This window comes from Tachypleus tridentatus, chromosome 9, assembly GCF_004210375.1.
Source record: "Tachypleus tridentatus isolate NWPU-2018 chromosome 9, ASM421037v1, whole genome shotgun sequence".
NCBI lineage: Eukaryota > Metazoa > Arthropoda > Merostomata > Xiphosura > Limulidae > Tachypleus > Tachypleus tridentatus.
Window position 1 is genome coordinate 137,545,429 of NC_134833.1, and position 17,347 is coordinate 137,562,775.

The 17,347-nt window shown below is 30.4% G+C and overlaps 1 protein-coding gene across 4 annotated transcripts in view; it reads left to right on the top strand.

Moving 5' to 3' along the window:
• LOC143226466 (voltage-dependent calcium channel subunit alpha-2/delta-3-like) overlaps positions 1-15,647 on the top strand; it is a 225,250-nt gene extending 209,603 nt beyond the window's left edge. For all 4 annotated transcript variants that reach the window (XM_076457479.1, XM_076457480.1, XM_076457481.1 and 1 more), the window contains 10 exons: positions 3,516-3,655; positions 5,103-5,138; positions 5,368-5,430; positions 6,212-6,282; positions 6,645-6,720; positions 7,258-7,310; positions 8,401-8,459; positions 8,902-9,064; positions 9,976-10,168; positions 11,686-15,647. In XM_076457479.1, coding sequence (XP_076313594.1) covers positions 3,516-3,655; positions 5,103-5,138; positions 5,368-5,430; positions 6,212-6,282; positions 6,645-6,720; positions 7,258-7,310; positions 8,401-8,459; positions 8,902-9,064; positions 9,976-10,168; positions 11,686-11,769 — 938 coding nt within the window. In that variant the 3' untranslated portion in view covers positions 11,770-15,647. The remainder of the gene's footprint in view (positions 1-3,515; positions 3,656-5,102; positions 5,139-5,367; positions 5,431-6,211; positions 6,283-6,644; positions 6,721-7,257; positions 7,311-8,400; positions 8,460-8,901; positions 9,065-9,975; positions 10,169-11,685) is intronic.
• The last annotated feature ends 1,700 nt before the right edge of the window (positions 15,648-17,347 follow it).

A 17,347-nucleotide genomic window follows, 5' to 3' on the forward strand; every position in this document is an offset into this window, starting at 1 on the left:
AAATTACATGTTTGGTATGCAAGTACCTTATTTCCATTCTTACTTAGTTTATATTTCATAGTTACAAAATATTTTTTATTTTTTTAAAATCTGTTTGTAACCCCCTGAAGTCAGCCCCAGGTGTTACTTTATGCAGAAGTGTCTGACTATTGAAATTATCCAGTGTTTCAAGGAGTTAGTTAAGTTTATCCTACTTTACCTTATTTATATGAGATTGCTCTGATACTGCAACATGGAGCAAAGATATTTTCAGACTACTGTGATCCAGTTATTAGGTTTATCAGCTACAGTGGGAAGATGAATTTTAAACATGGTTTGATATTTTTAAACTTGCTGATTTCTGTCTTGAAAAGATCAGGACTTGCAAATGAAGCCCTAACATTGTCAGTTCACTTCTTCCAACAACTGTTATTCATGTGAGGTAGAACTACAGCTTCAGTAAAATATATATTAATCACTCTATATTTTATTAAGTACTGTTTCTCTTATTTCCCATTTTGTTTTAAAAACAGTTTATCTTCTTCAATTCTCTTTCATTCCACTAGTAAACACTATTACACTTGTCCTTCCATATACTAGGGACTCAAATCTTGAAATATTGCTAAAGTCAGGTAACTGTGTGCAATCTTTGTCCCTCCATTACCACTCATATATCTTACCTTTAACTAGAATTGTTAATGCCTTATAAAAACAAGTACAAATGTTGTATACTTAATTGTTTCACAAGAATTGGTATTGCCTTGTAAATAAATAAATAAAAAAATTAGCCCCACAAGATCTGCATATATATGTTTTTAATGAGTATTGGTGTTGCTTTTTAAACCCAACAGAAAAAAAAAGAATCACATAAGTTACATTTATGCACATTGTTAATATGAACTGGTATTGCCTTTTAAACATGATGAAAAGACAGCCACACAAATTACATGTATGCATATCTTTAATGAGGATGGTATTGCCTTTTAAACATGATGAAAAGACAGCCACACAAATTTACATGTATGCATATCCTTAATGAGGATGGTATTGCCTTTTAAACATGATAAATAAACAGCCACACAAGTTACATGTATGGTTATAAATATCAAAAAATGAAAGCCACACAAATACATTTTTTCTCTTATCTAACACTAGGTGCTGGTAACAGAATAGCCATACATTTATTTTATGAGATCAGTGAACTTTTGCCTTTGCTTCTCATATTTTATTAAATATTTAAATGTGTTCTCATAGTTTTTATTTAAAAATAAAGAAGAATATATTCTCTTTTAATTATCAAAACGTAATATTTCATTTCTTAAAAATTGTGTTTATTGTAATGAAATTACAAAGACATTTATGTTCCCTTGAGATAAAAATAATTTATTTTTTTAATTATTTGAAAGTTTTCGATAAATAAACTTAATAAAATGCTGTTATAAGAAAGGTATATATTTGAGTGTGATCTGTTTCTTCTTTCTACATCACCCGTCTAATTTATTTCAGACATCTTAGAAATTAACATTGTTCTTAAAGATAAATGCATGAACTACAAACCAAAAACAGACATTGAGGAAAGATTGATATTTATTAATTACAAAATATTTTACCAAAAAAAAGTGCATTGTCTGTACACATAATAAAGTTTTCTTGCTGTCCACTCTTTTCTTTTGGTGATCCCTACAAGAATATTATTTTGTTAGTAAGTTTAGAATATTTTGCTATAGCTCTTTATGAATACAAACATTTATACTTTATTTATACATGGTTTTTCACAACCATTTAATTGAGTCTAAAATCCAAACACAATGACCCACACTGTCCTGAATATCAAGTCAGAAAATGCTATTTTAAAATAAAGCACATCTGGTGAATTTAAAATGTATTCCTGTATGTATCTAATACACCTGCACTATATCATAACAATATAATACACTTTGTTTGGTATTCTGTGCTCCAGTATTGAACATTTTAATTGCTTTGTAGTGGCTATGAATTACACAAGTTTTTACATTTGTAAGCAGTTATAGAAATTGTAATTCATTTTGAGACTTGAGTCTAATCATAGACATGGTGATTGAATACATATTACTGCATTTTTTCCTGCTTATTGAATGCACATTGTCTAGCCACTTTTTTGTATGTAGTTTGTAATTTAAGTACTGGTTCAAGCCAGATATGTATTACTCACATTAATGCTTACACACTTGTATTATGTAGTTGTTAAGTGGTAGGATGTGGGTCTGTAAGATGTACATGCAGACTGGATGTAGGGTACTAAGAACTTGTACTTTATGCTCAGAATTTCTGACATCTTAAAATAATGTCTGTAAGCTTGTGGTTATGACATGGTTCACATTATATAAACGTTAATGTTTTTTATATATAGCACACATTATTTGTACCTGACAGATGTTAATGTCAGTAAAGTGCATCTTGATTATTTAAGAAATTAGTGTAGGATGAAAAGCAATATGGAGTATGATCTGGAATGAGATCAGTATATGTGATGTACAAACTCAAATAAGTGACTACTAATAGGAAGTAAGTGCTGTAATGTTCACTTTTAACCTGTAAGCAAAGGTATATCATATTGTTCACAAGTATTAAAGATAATGTACAGCATTTTTGGTTTAATATAATTGTGTATTTTGCCTTAAAATTCCTGTACTCGTACTGTATTTTTGTGAAAAATATTCCCATACAGTTTTGGGTTTTGGCCTCACAGTATAAATCATTTTGTAATCATTAATTCATCTAAATTTGAAAGATTACCATTTCTCATAACCACTGTAGAATCTGAATTAAAACTTTTTCCAAACTGTAAGCCTTTAAATGTATCTTATTCGATTTTTGTTCCATTTACAAATTTCATCTTATATTTATAGATTATTTATATTAAAACATATAGTTTTGAGTTACATCAACTCTTGGTAATTCAACTAGACAAAAGACTGGGAACATATCAAACTAGAGCCTTGTGGGAGGGCATTTCTCAAGGTGTAATTAAATGAATGAAAACTGGAAAAATCTTCAAGGTTGAAAAAGGGGACAGAAAATGTAAGGGAAAATTGTAACTCCACCCTCTTTTATCTCAGATCAGGCACAAGAGCACAAATCATCCTGTTCAGCTACATCATTTAGTGGTTTATTTTAACATGACTTGTTTGATCAGTCTTCTTTATCTGGGATAATTATCTAATTCATTATATTTAATGATGGGCCAAATGAATTTATTCTTTTATAAGTAGAAATTGAAATTTTTTGATCTGCCATGAAATTTCTGCATCTTTGTTTGAAACTCCTAGTCTGAAGAAAGTATGTTCTTAAGCTTTATTACCATTTATAACTAGATTAGTGGCGATAGTTAGGTAGTTGCTTGAAAAAGATTGAATAATCATTTTGTTGTTAGCATACAGGTATCAAAAACCTAAAAGTTTGCCTGGGTACAAAGTAGACCACTCAAGTAAGTTTTGCTGAAATACATTACCTTCTGTTAAATTAATCTCAAGTTTCCCGCTTGACTCACGTTTCAGGAACAAAACGTGACCCACTTGTCACAGCTAGTCATGCAATTTTTGTCAGTGAAGGTGAAAAAAAAGCTCCAGTTGCTGTCGTCGGGCTACAGATCCGACACTCGACGTTTGTATCGGAATTTTTTAAGGAAACATCAAAAGTAAGTGACAGGTATTTTAAAGATACTAATTACAGACAAGAATGTATCATTTAGTAATACTATTCAAAATGCCGTGTGTAACGTTTAAGCTACACAAGACTGTTGCATAGTGGTCTTAAGGCTGAGTGGTACGAGACTTCTGTATAAATATCCTAATTTCGTATTTCTGTTATCATGTGGTTAATTTAGAAAACTGATATTTGAAATTGACATTCTAACAAAATGCCTTGAACATTGATGGTAAAGTTTCATTTTTTAATTAGGTGTGTAAACTAAATGTTTATAAAAAGCTGGTTTCAAATGCACTAATTTTCTACAGGTAAGAAGAATAATCACAATAGCAAAAGGTTCCTCAGAAAATGTTATGCAGGGTTAAAACTAAATTTCTAACTTTGACTTAATTTAAGAAAAGAAACAATAGTATGTAAAAATAAAGTTAAAAATATTTTTATTTACTTATAACACAAGTCAGAGATGATTGATAGCTCTTCTTTTTCTGTTGTTAAGAGGTATTACAGGAGAAAATCTAGATGAAACCTGATATTCTCATAAGACCGAGAGAGGTGATTTCTACATAGGAAAAAATAGTATTGTCATCTCTGCTGGAACACACACACACACTACCTGTGTCACTGTCATTCCGTAAATAAGAATAGGGAGGTCATAGTCTACAGCTCTTGTCAAACATCTACATAGTGAACCTCAGTACAGAACTACATATGTTAAACTACATAGACCTCTGTGAAAAGATATTAAATATTGGTTAAGAGGATTGGTCTACAACAATGTGTCAAAGCACTGATAAAGTTACATGCATACCATGACTCTACCTGTTGTTAAAATATATACACATTTGCATGAGAAACATTTCAAATATTTTAGGTAAACAACTGCAATTTTTCACATAGTATGGGTATATTTGCTAATTTAAGAGTTTGATATTAAATCGTCTCAATTCGTTTTGATGGTGCCTTTTTCCCAGAAGCACTGTAAGTTAAAACAGTGATACTACACAGTGAATGTTAAAGCTTGTCTTGTTTTGTTCTTTCTAAGTTAGTGAAATGATACAACTTACTGAATGTTTCAACTTCTGTTCTGTGTAAACTGATTTGTGTAAATGCTTGTCTTGTTTAATAAAGTGACAACATATATTGTGTATAAAAACTCTTGTCTTGCTATGTATAACCTAGTGAAGTGACAACAGACAATGATAGTATTATCTTGTTCTGTTCTGTGTAAATTGATGAATTGGCAACAGACAAAAAGACAAAACCAGAAGTAGAAAATAAAAATATTTGTTACTCTTAATTTTGGTTTTATTTACTCTGAAACATAAATTTTCAGGGAACCTACAGAAGTACATCTAGTACAATAGTAAATAACTATCTTTGGTGAAATTTATAAAAACAATAAATTATCTGTTTCTTTCAATTTTTTTCTTTTCCAGTGTATTCATAAGTGTCGATACAATTGCAGTAATGAGGTACGTTATTTTTTTTCAATATTCTAATTAATCTTGAAGGTTTATTTTGTTTTTATAATCTTATTGAATCTATTATTTGACACTAACCCATACTAAAATTATTCTTACAATGCTTTTCTTTCTTTTGATAAAGTTGAAAATGTTTAAGATTATTAGCTAACCATTATTTGTTTACAAAAATATTTATAAATACATTTGTTTTCTTTTCTAAATATTCTTTGTTTTTCAGAGACTCGACTGTTACTTACTGGATAACAATGGTTTTATCATCGTATCTGAGGTACACTCTCAGGTAAGATTTACTTATTTTCTGATTGTTTTTAAAGCATCTCAACTCTGAATTTTCAGAAAATAACAGCATTCAAAAGCTTTATTATAATGTAACAGCTTTGTGGTGGTTTTATTTTTTTTCTATTTAAAAATAAAGAAGAATATTTTCTCTTTCAATTATTAAAATGTAATATTTCATATCTTAATTGTGTTTATTGTAATGAAATTACAAAGACGTTTATGTTCTCTTGAGATAAAAATAATTTATCTTTTTAATTATTTGAAAGTTTTTGATAAATAAACTTAATAAAATGCTGTTATAAGAAAGGTATATATTTGAGTGTGACCTGTTTCTTCTTTCTACATCACCCGTCTAATTTATTCAAGACATCTTAGAAATTAACTTTGTTCTTAAAGATAAATGCATGAACTACAAACCAAAAACAGACATTGAGGAAAGACTGATATTTATTAATTACAAAATATTTTACCAAAAAAAAGTGCATTGTTTGTACACATAATAATAAAGTTTTCTTGCTGTCCACTCTTTTCTTTTGGTGATCCTCACAAGAATATTATTTTGTCAGTAAGTTTAGAATATTTTGCTATAGCTTTTTATGAATACAAACATTTATACTGTATTTTTAGATAGCATATCTAATTCAAATAAAGGAAATTATGTTGTGATTTTTAGCAAAGAGAATTATATTAGGAAAACCAAACTTTTGAACTTAAATAATTCCATGAGTCTTTTCTTTTGATTATCAGTTAATTAATGATTTTTTCTTTCCTGGTATTTACAGACAGGAAAGTTTTTTGGAGAGGTGGACTACACACTGTTTGACTCAATGATTAACTATGGGATTTATAATAGGTTGGAAAGGAAACATCCTGTTCTTATTCTGGTTTCAGTTTAGAACTATTCTTAATGCAAAAACTTTTGTAGTAAAAAACCAATTAATAGATTATAGAAATGGCTTTTTAAAAGCTTAAAAATTGAAAGCGATATTACAGAAAACATATTATTCATTTTCAAAATGCACAGACCATAACCATGTATTTTATTGTTAAAAAATACTCAAAAAATAATAATTTTTGGCCAAGAGGAATAGTCAAATATTTACTCTTTCACTTTTTCTTAGTTTGAATGACCTTACTTGTAAAAATTCAGTTTTTGTAAAATTATATATAAGTGTGCAGTAGCTACAACTTTATTTTGATTTTTTTTCTTTTAAGAGTTCACCTGTATGATTATCAAGCAATTTGTTTGGATATCATTGCTCCCTCTGGCCCAGCATCAATTTTAATGACAGTAAGTAGACCAAGAAAGGTGTCTGATGACTATACACAAGATTTATGTGTATTATAAAAGGAAACCATATGTTTCTGGTTTAAATGTGTATATAAAAGCATGTATTTCTCTTAGGTCACTGTTAATAAACTGTTATGATTCAGAACATGTTTAGGCTTAAAACGTTTTAACTAGAACTAAATATTGTATTAAGTGCATTCTTTCAAGGTGTTTTATTTTTTTCAATGTTTCTTTAATTATTATTATTATTGAGCAACAGTTTCTTGCCTCATGAAGACATTTAAATTAAATTTCTTTGCAGAAAATTTTTTTGCACATTTTTTCTCTGCAGAATCTATTAGTGTATTTACTAGTTAGTATTTCCTCTCAGCAATCATCTTGCATTTCAAATTCACTAAATATTCTGCCCAACATTATTACATGTTAGTATTTCATGTTGAAAAAAAACACCTCACTTACCACATCTACTCAAAATGTTCTCCTTTACAATATTACCATGTTAGTGTTTCCTGTTTACAGTCATTTTACTTTCCACAGCCATTCAAAATGTTCTACTCAACAGTTCTTTGGATGTGGGGGAAGTTTACTTTGTAAGTATTAATATATATAAAAAAAAAAAAACTTTGGTTGGGTTCATATTTATCTCTAATATTCATAATAGAATAATATTTGGAAAAACATAATATTTTTATTTAATATAATGAAATAACAAGAAAATAGAGATTTCAAAGTAACTTGTAAATCAGTAACTTTCTCACTTGGGGTATTTTTTTAATGCTGAGTGATTGTTGTTGTTGGAGTGCTAATAACTGATAAAACAATTTCTAACATTTAAAAATAAATTTATTAAGCAGATAATTTGGATTACTTCATTCTAGAAACTTCATAAAAGCAAGTAAATAGCACAGTTTTAATTTAGTCATGTTTACCCTCTTAGTTTTTTAAACATATATTTTCTGTACTATATGCATGAAATTGCTTATAGGTCCATGACTTTGTTAGTAATAGGAGGATCTTTAATATAGTATGAGTCGCACAAAAATATTTGAATAAAAGTACTATGAATTTTACAGTTGCATCTCCTAGTTACAGTTGGATTCTCCTATGTATTTTAGTTAAAAAATCAGTGACTCCATTCAGTCTTTTGAGCTATCCTGTTCTTTACATCAAGGGGCTGGATGTGGCTTAGTGATTTGCACTTAATATTGCAGACAAAACAATACAAGGCTCGAGATGCCGCTGAACGTGCTTCATACTTTCAGCTGTTGGTAAATTGCAAAAATGACATTCATTCCCAGTGACAGCTGTTGTTAGCTTCTTATCCTTCTGGTCAGTAGTTCAAAATTAGGGGTGGCTCTATCTGAATGCTAGGGGCCTTTACCTGGGCATTTAGCTATCTTTGCACAAGGTTATGTTTCAGATTTAAAATTATTTTAAAATGAATGTTTTAATAGGCCAAAACATAAAATTACAATATAATGCACTAGGCAACTACAAGTAGTAAACAGTATAGAAATAAGAAGATAATTACAATGTTGAAGTTATGTTTAAATGAATTCCATGTTAAGGGAGTAGTATTATGATGGTGGTATTTTTGGCTAATAAATGGAACTAAAACTGAACTTGAAGTTTCTTTACAACATCAGATGATTAAAACTAAATCATGTTTGTCTGAATTAGGTTCATGTTGGAGTTCAACTTGCTAAGTTGGTGGGGTGGAGAATGGGCTATAGCATCAGGTATGTTAAAGTATAACAAGTATGTACAATACTATTCACAAGATAGATGTTATATAATATCAGGAGATATTTGAGCTTTGTTGTAAAAGTTTGTTTTTTTAACTTGAAGGGATACTGTACATAATGTTAATACCAACATAACATCAACTCTCTCTCTCGCTAAAAGGAAAAAAAAAAAAAAAAAAAAAACACCAGAGATTTTAAGTAAAACCCACAGCCTACAACAGTATTTAAAGAACCACTGCCAGAATTCATGTGCACATGTATACATGGGCTATAACTTAATAACTCCAAATCAAGAAGTTGCTAATAATACAACTATTGGGGAATGATGTTCTATGTAAATATTTTCTCATCACAGATAGAATGAAATGATGACTTCTACGTAAATATTTTCTCATCACAGATAGAATGAAATGATGACTTCTACTCATTTTCACAGATTATTATGATGCATACAGTTTCAGCATGGATGACATGCTGCCTAACAGAACTAGACCCAGACCTTGTGATAAAGAAATAGATCTATATGAAATGCAGCCACAAAATGCTGAAGAGCCTATTAAAGGCCGCCTTTCCAGATGTCACTCTTCAGGCTGTGACAAGTAAGCTTTGTGTTGTTGATCCCAGTCTTTCTTGATTTTTATAGAAATCACATTTGAAAAATGTAATTTTATTATTTTAGTACTTCCTTGGTAACAGTAAAAAATAAATTTCATATGTTGAATTTACAAAAATATTTTGTGTATTTTTTTTACAATTACAAGACAGTAAAGAGTTATCTCCATATTATTTATTATGATGTTTGCAGCAAGTGTTTATATGAAATTTTCAATTATTTAATTTTCACTTAGTGTAAAGTTTTCTTGCATTTAAAACAATCTTTGCTTACCTTAGACATTTATGTGTATCTGTATTGTTCTTCAAAACCATATTACATTTTATAAAGTATATAATTTGATTTTTAATAATAATAATAATAATAATGATTCTAGGGTATCCTGCTAGGATGTGGGGTGTGAATATTTTGAAAATTAGAAAAATATCGTGGCAGACATGTAGGAAAATACACTCATTTTCTGTTGTTTAACACTGGATAACTTTGTGTATTTTTTGAGCTCTTGACTAGAATTTGATGAGATGGAAAAACAATGTATGAAGTTTACTTTGATCAAAAACAAATGGTAATAGATAGATTTGGACCTAAAAATTTTGTTTTTACTTGTAGCCTAAATATCTGCCAGTTATGTTCCAAGTAGGATAACCTGCTCATTACCAAAGTAAGGGACTAGCACACGTCAATATTTAAGAAAAGCTTCTCATACTCTAGGCAGGTTAATATCACAAAATGACTCATTTTGTTCACTGAATCTGTGAATGACTGCAGTATTATGTTAAACCACATATTAGATGTGTCTTAATATAAACTGTACAGGATAAATGCTAGTTTACTAAGATTAACATAAGTAAAAACAATAAACTGAGACCACAGAGCATTTCTGTATTTCTGCTCTAGACACTTCATAGTGCAGCAAGTTCCATACACCAATTTGGTGATGTTGGTAGTGTACAAGGATTGTCCATGTGTAACCACTCCAGTAAAGCTCGAATCCAAAGAGATACAGCATAATGAAACCCTGAGATGTTTACGCATGAAACACAGTATGTACCGCAAGAGACCAGACTCGTGTATAAACTATCATCCTCAAGTAAGTACTATATTTTAGTCTTTCAATTTGCATGACTAAACTATACTCACAAAATATTCCCTTTATTTCTGTAAGATTCCTTAGTTAATTCCTTCCCAAACAAGTAAGATACTGATTTTTCCCTTCTTCTTAACATTTGATATTGAATCTTAAAATGCATCAATACTTGTAAAAGTAATCAAAAGTAATGATTTTGTAGTTTTTTTGTATTTGCCTGTACCTTATTTCTGTAATTTTTTTGGCATTGCCAATCCCTATATTATACTTAATTTTGCAAATTATTTTTGTATTTGTGTTTATTTCTCCTTTTTGTTCTAAATAATTTCATTAAAGTAGGTTAGGTGAATAGTTCTTGGTGACGAGAAACCCACTTGAAATAAAAATGTACCTCAGAATGGCTAGAATGAGTATTAACGCTTTTACTAATAAAGCAGAGAACAACCTTTTGACCTTCCTAGGTCATTGTCAGGTTAACAAAGAGAGAGCTTGCAACTGACTGTTGCTGGGCACATCTTAGGGATGAGAGTATAAGTGGGTACAGGATTGTAGGGTATTGCAGTTGGATGTTAGGTTATTAATTAGTATAGGTATAAAGGCATTCCTTTATATTGGTTTAAAATCATCCCTATGTTCATGTTTACATTCTTTTTTCCATTACCATTCATACATCATTTTACATTTACAAAATGTTTTTTTTAACTTACTCTGTGATGTTTTTTTTTTTTCCCCCTGGCTGAAAACTAATGTATTCTGTGAATATGTGTACTGATTTTTATTCTTACTTTCTTCACTTGTTACATAATGTAGAGGATGGCTTCCTTCAGACACCAAATGTACTGTGTTACAAAGCATAGAATATTCTACTTGTTAATATCATGTAACATTAATTTATTATTGGCTGGTAATACCTGTTTCATCCTGTACTTAAAAGGTTTTTTTAAAGGAACACCAGATTTCTGTAACGAAGCTAACCTCCAGGGGTATGTTTACCCTAAATTATGATTTTCTTTTTTAACTTGTACTAAACACTGCCATCCTAGTTCTCAATTCTCCAAGTAAGTAACAGTTTTCCATGATACTGTGAGTCTTGCAAGCTGTGAAACACTGGACAGTGGAAATTAAGTGATCAACTTCATTAATTATTTGTAAATATTATAAAGTAATAGACTGAATGTTGCTGCTATTTTTTATGCGCCCATTGCTACATACTAAGCACTACTGTGCTTAGTGATATTTATGTATAGTAATAATTTTGTGTTAAAGAAAATACCTACTTTCCTGAAAAGCTAGTTTTTAAGGGTAATAAAACAATAAATTTTTATGAAAAAGAATGTTATCATTCTGTAACTGTTAGACAGCTCTGTGTAAGCATTGCAGAAAAATATAAAAGAATCATAATTATTCCTTTATTAAGTTTTTTTTCATTCTAATAAACATTTTTATGACTTAAAAGTTAGAGTAAATAAGTGTTTTTTTGTTATTTTTGTTTCTTACTGCTGTGTTCTAACCTATTCTAGGAGAAAACAATCAAGCAGTGTGGGAGAGGCTCTCTGGTTTGTGCTTCCATTCCTGTTCTTCTGGGGCTCTCCTCTTCCAGTTAGTGAGATGGTCCCTATGAGCATTTCTCTTGTGTAGAGAAGAGTCACTGTTGCCTTCTTGTTGAACGAACCTGAAGTTACTGTAAATTGTGGGAGGTCTGTTGACTGGCCAACAAGAAAGGGCAGGTACAATTAGTCATATTGCTGTTCCTGATTGGTTGGTGCTGATAAAAGGTAACCAGGTTTCCCAATTGTTCTGTGTAATTAATTATTCTGCCAGTATATGTATCTGACTCACACAAAAGGTTACCTACTTGTTCTTATTTCTCACCAATGCTGTAGAGGAAAATGGAATCTTAGGAAAGGTTAGTCAACACTCTTCTCTCCCCCCCCTTTACGGAGAAAGAGCGTGGTGGTGTACTGTGATGAACAACAATGTAAAAATTGCTACATATCGTGTGGTTATCTGCCTGGACAAATTAGTTGTCTATGTATCATAAAACTGTGTGGTCTTTTTTTGCACAAAACTATAATGTTATTTGTATAAATTTAATACCAAATATTAGTAAATTAGGTGTACTGCATTAATATACCTCTCATTGTAATAGGAAGGTCCTTCAACAGGCACCCAACCTTGAGTATCATATAATGATAATGAATACTCATCTCTATGAAAAGAACTAAATCCTTTTCAGATGTAAAAGTTTACAGATTACCATTTCCATCATAAAAGGGAACCCTATCACAATACCAGAGTTCCTCTAAGGAGATCCCTTATTAATATGTCCCATACTAACAAGTCTCTTCAATAGATTCTTATCTCTATATGTGCACTAGTACCTGTAATACACAGTCATACTAGATGTCCACAATAATGGTGACAGAGATCTAAACAGAAAATGCAGTTCCATAATAGATAGATTAAAATTTTCTCTAGTCCATAACATTGGTAGTAATAAAGTCAATTTATTCAAACCTCAATTGCCACAGTAGAAAGGACGACGCCTTGCAAAAAACAAAGCAGCAATGTCATTACACTCGTATACTGTGTGGTAACAGGGAAATTTGGTATTACATTGTATTTGAGACTAGCAACTAGATGTACACTTACAACATTAGCATTGTTGAATGTATATTAAACAATATTATTGTTATGGGTTTAGTGTACTTTCAACTGAAACTATGTGTGAACATGTGTGTCATTCTCTCTCTCAACATTTTTACTGTAGAACTTATCAGTTACGTAAATTTGATTCTCTAGGTATTATTTTCTTGTGCAGTGTAATCCAGTATTGTTTGAATGAACATCCTAAGCCTTCTTACATTTATTTAATTTAACTATAGATTTACTCATGTTACAAGTCTTTAAACCAGGTGCTTTAGCAATGTTAACTTCTTTCCACAGGAAAAATAATTTCAAAAATATGATTAGCTTAATAGAGTAAAGGTTAATTGTTCTATCTTATTTAAGATCGATGCAAAAATTTAATTTTTTTAAAAATAAGCTAGAAGATGTTCAAATTACCAATTTTATTAATGACAGTTCAGCACATAAATTTGATGCATAATCAACAAGATTATATTGCAGCCTCCCACACAAACAATTTAACTGGTGTGACAGGCTTTGTTTGGAGGGGGAAAAAAAAAATGCACTCAGGATTTTTGAAAAATCTGTAGTTATTATTTAGGTTGCTTAGAAATTTATTTTGGGAAAGTTTATAACATTTCCTCAGTAACTGCTAAGACTAGTCTTTTAAAAACACTCTTTACATAATTTTTTTTCTTTTGTAATACTGAATGTGAAAGATTTCTTGTGAGTTTAATAAGCTGTAAGAAAAGTGCAGCTTTTGTCAATATTTGGTTTGTTTGACCACAAATTCACCCTAGAAACAGAATGTCAAACCTGTTAAAACAATTTTTTTATGTACTTTTGGAATAACAAGAATTGATTAATTAATAATCTTACATGTTTCTTTCATAGTAACATTGTGTGTTCCACATGTTTTAAGAAAATTCGTTACATGAGAACAAATTTTTAATGGAATGCTTTTACTCAGTGGTAAGTGCTTAGGCTTAGGCCAGGATTACCACTTAATATAAATCTAAATACAAAACTTAAGAGAAAGACTTGTCCTACAATTTCTTTATTCTTATGAGATATTTGGCATTAGTAGCAATGAGCTTGTAAAGTAAGTAAGTTATCCTTTCAGTGTTCAAATGTTCTTCATCATTAGACAAGTTTTCAAACAAATGTGGAACAAACATGAAACATGTATTGTCTGCTGTGTGGGATTAAAGAACCTGGATATACATATTTTAGGATAACCATATATGTACTAACTAAATAGTACTTTGCGTAATATACAGTATTCTTCTCATTTAAGACATCTGTTGTTCATGGTTCAACATAACCTGTAAAGAAGCAAGAGTTGAGTGGTAAAAGACGTAGAAGGTTTTTCTGCTGGAAGCCCCAAGAGATTCCAAAGCGATAATCTTTTAACTTAGTTTCTCCTTAGCAAACATTTCTCACCTGTAAACAATTAATGGTGTTATGTATTCATTTCCTTCTTGTTTCTGAACATTTTAAAATTCATATTAACGTCTTTAAGAAAGACCTTGTTGGTTTTGATTGTACCACCACCAGAATGTACTTACACTGTTCTTCTAAAGACAAACAATTAAGTAAAATTACATTAAAAAAATATGTTAGATACTAAATGTTATACCATAAGCAGCTGAGAACTGTATCAGTTTAATTCACAGCATGAGTATAACATTTTTATAGGCATAGCACAATTTTCTGCTGTTACAGTTAATAGAGATATTGCTTATTGTCACCTAACTAGATGAGTGACTATCATAAGATCAATTATAGAAAGCAATGTAAATATAGTATAAGTTACTGTTGCAAAGTTATTTACTTCACGCTTTAGCTACTGTAATAAATGACTATTGAGACTAAAACTAAATCCCAGAAAAACAGAACATGTTCAGCAGCTTTCATAATATTCCCCTTCGATGCATTAACAGGGCTACTAAAATAAAAAGGGCTATTATGGTTGAGCCCATGTTTCAGAGATTTTAGGAGATTGAAAGGTTATATTCATTGTAAATGTTCTGCAAAGTCCCATGTTAAAAACCACTTATTTTATTCAAAAGAAATGATAGTAAAAATGTTAAAATTAATGAACAGAAAAGTTTGTTACTAGTTTTAATATGCATGGGTTAAAAATTTATTATTGTCCCACTCTCTCTACAAATCAGGCTTTTATGATTCCTGAAGAATTAGAAGCATAACATCCAAAATAGTGTGATGTGAAGACGTACATAAAACAGAAGTTTGTCATAACTCCAAGTACTCTGGAAAATATAATTACTTGTGGAAAGGAATGCTCCAAATTTTGTCGAGTACTACCAGTAAAGAGTGTGAACAAACGTTTAAATGTATTATTGTTATTCCATCTTCAACTTTGTATAGAATAGTAAGAACTTGAATGTTTAAATATTGAAAGGTGTTACTAATGGCAGTGGACCTTTCATACCGATTGTTTTGGTATGTTTATTTGGCAGTCCACCACTCTATACTGCATTTTGTGCTTTTTAATTTGTGTTGCCTCTTATGGAAGTTTAGGTGTAAGTTAAGTGTGTGTATCAAATGCCTTTTGTTAGCTCATGTTATTTACTAAAACAAACTGTGTGTTTGACTTGTAGGAGCATCATTCCCAAAGTAACATATCAGGTACACACAGCTACATATCCCTCAATATAGGCTTTACTTCTTCAGTTGTTAAAATGCACTTCATCACAGGAGGTTTCCAATTTGTTGGTTTCAGTATAAATATATATATATATATCTATATATATACACACACACACATTCGAATATATAAATATATATATACTATTTATTTAGCACAATAAAAGGTTTGTTTTCAGTTTAACTGTTATCTGTGTCTTTTCTTTAATATTTGTCAAACAAAACCATAAATCTAAAACAGTTTCAAGTGGATCTATTTATGTTTAAATTGCACTAACATTTGTAGTGTGATATGCAGCAGCAGAAGGCCTTATTCATTCTTTTACAATGGGCACTGATAAACTACACAACTTAGGCTTAAAAAAGTGATCTTAGAGGTATAAAATAAATGTCAGTTACATTTATGCTTTGTTTAACAAAAACAAAACAGCTATTACCATGAGAAGTTTTAATACAAAAATATTACACGTGCCTACATAAAATACACACTCATATAGGATTTTCCAGTTAGTTATTTTTTGACAGGTAATATGTAGGTTTGGGTATTTCAACAACTTAATATATCCCCAAAAGTTTCATTATAAACAGATGAGAAAAAATTAAGTCCTCCTTAATGTCGATATTCTGGTAAGATATTGATTACAATGCTGAAATTTTCATATATATCTCAATTAATGAGAATAAACAGTCATGCTAGAAATTTTAATCTGAAGTTGTTAAGACAGCAAGAAGTATAATTCATTCTATTAGTACTGAGCACGCTGCCAAATAGTTATTAAACTATAGTATCAATAGTATATTCAGTTAAATTTGGGATGTTTATGTCAAGTAAATCTCATTAGATTTAAAGTAAATATTACATTTTTTAAAACAATCAACTTCATCACTTTCTCAGTTGGGTATTCTTGGTCCATGGAAACCAACCATGAGTGTGCATAATACTAGGTGAAGTAAATATGAATCTTCATGGTAACTGAGATAGTAGAGTAAATGTTAATTATTTAGCTTCCATCAAAATAGCATATTACATTAACCCCTTGAATCTGTTCTTTCTTCTTACTGACCTGTTTGCCCACTATTAATGTCATGTGTGTAGAGATATTTCACTGCAGTGATCCCCATTGAGTAGTCATCTACAAGTATATTGCTTCCACCATCTCTGATTGTGGAATTGGCTGTGTCAATTTTTTTCCATTAAATTCTATTTGCTTTTCTTACTCCATGAAAAATACTACTTTAAAGTGGACTGTGTTCATCAACAAATAGACACGAGGAGTGGCCACAACTGGAATAATATTTAAAACATGTCACCAATAAGAAGGAGTGGAGATGGTTGTGGCACAGGAGCATGCTGTTCTCTTTAGTTCCAGAAGTCCTTTGAGGAAGTATATAATTCCATTTTGTACAAGATTCGGTTGAAGCACATTTAATGACTTAATTTATGAGATACTACAGACAAGTGGTTGACTTGTGAAGCAAACATTACTGGACTAATATGATCCACTACAATCTTGCCAAAATTTCAGAGCATTTTTTATCAATAGCTGTAATTATGGAAAGAACCTGAATAACAATCCAACATTGTTAAACATTTCACAAAATGTGTTCCTTTCTCTTTCTTTAGGTCTTCCAATATTTCTCCTATTGCATAACCCGTATAGTTCCAGGAAGATACTTGATGTTCTAAATCCACATATTCATGATTCAGTGTCCCGTGACGATAAACGATAGATAGCGAAACTGATATTCAAAATCTGACAACTCATGGCAGCCTTTCACCTTTCACATACATCTAGGACAATTTTTTTTCACAAAATATTTAGCTTCGTAAGCAAGTATTGTAGCTGTTTTCTTCATCAAACAAACTGACTAATGATGACTTAT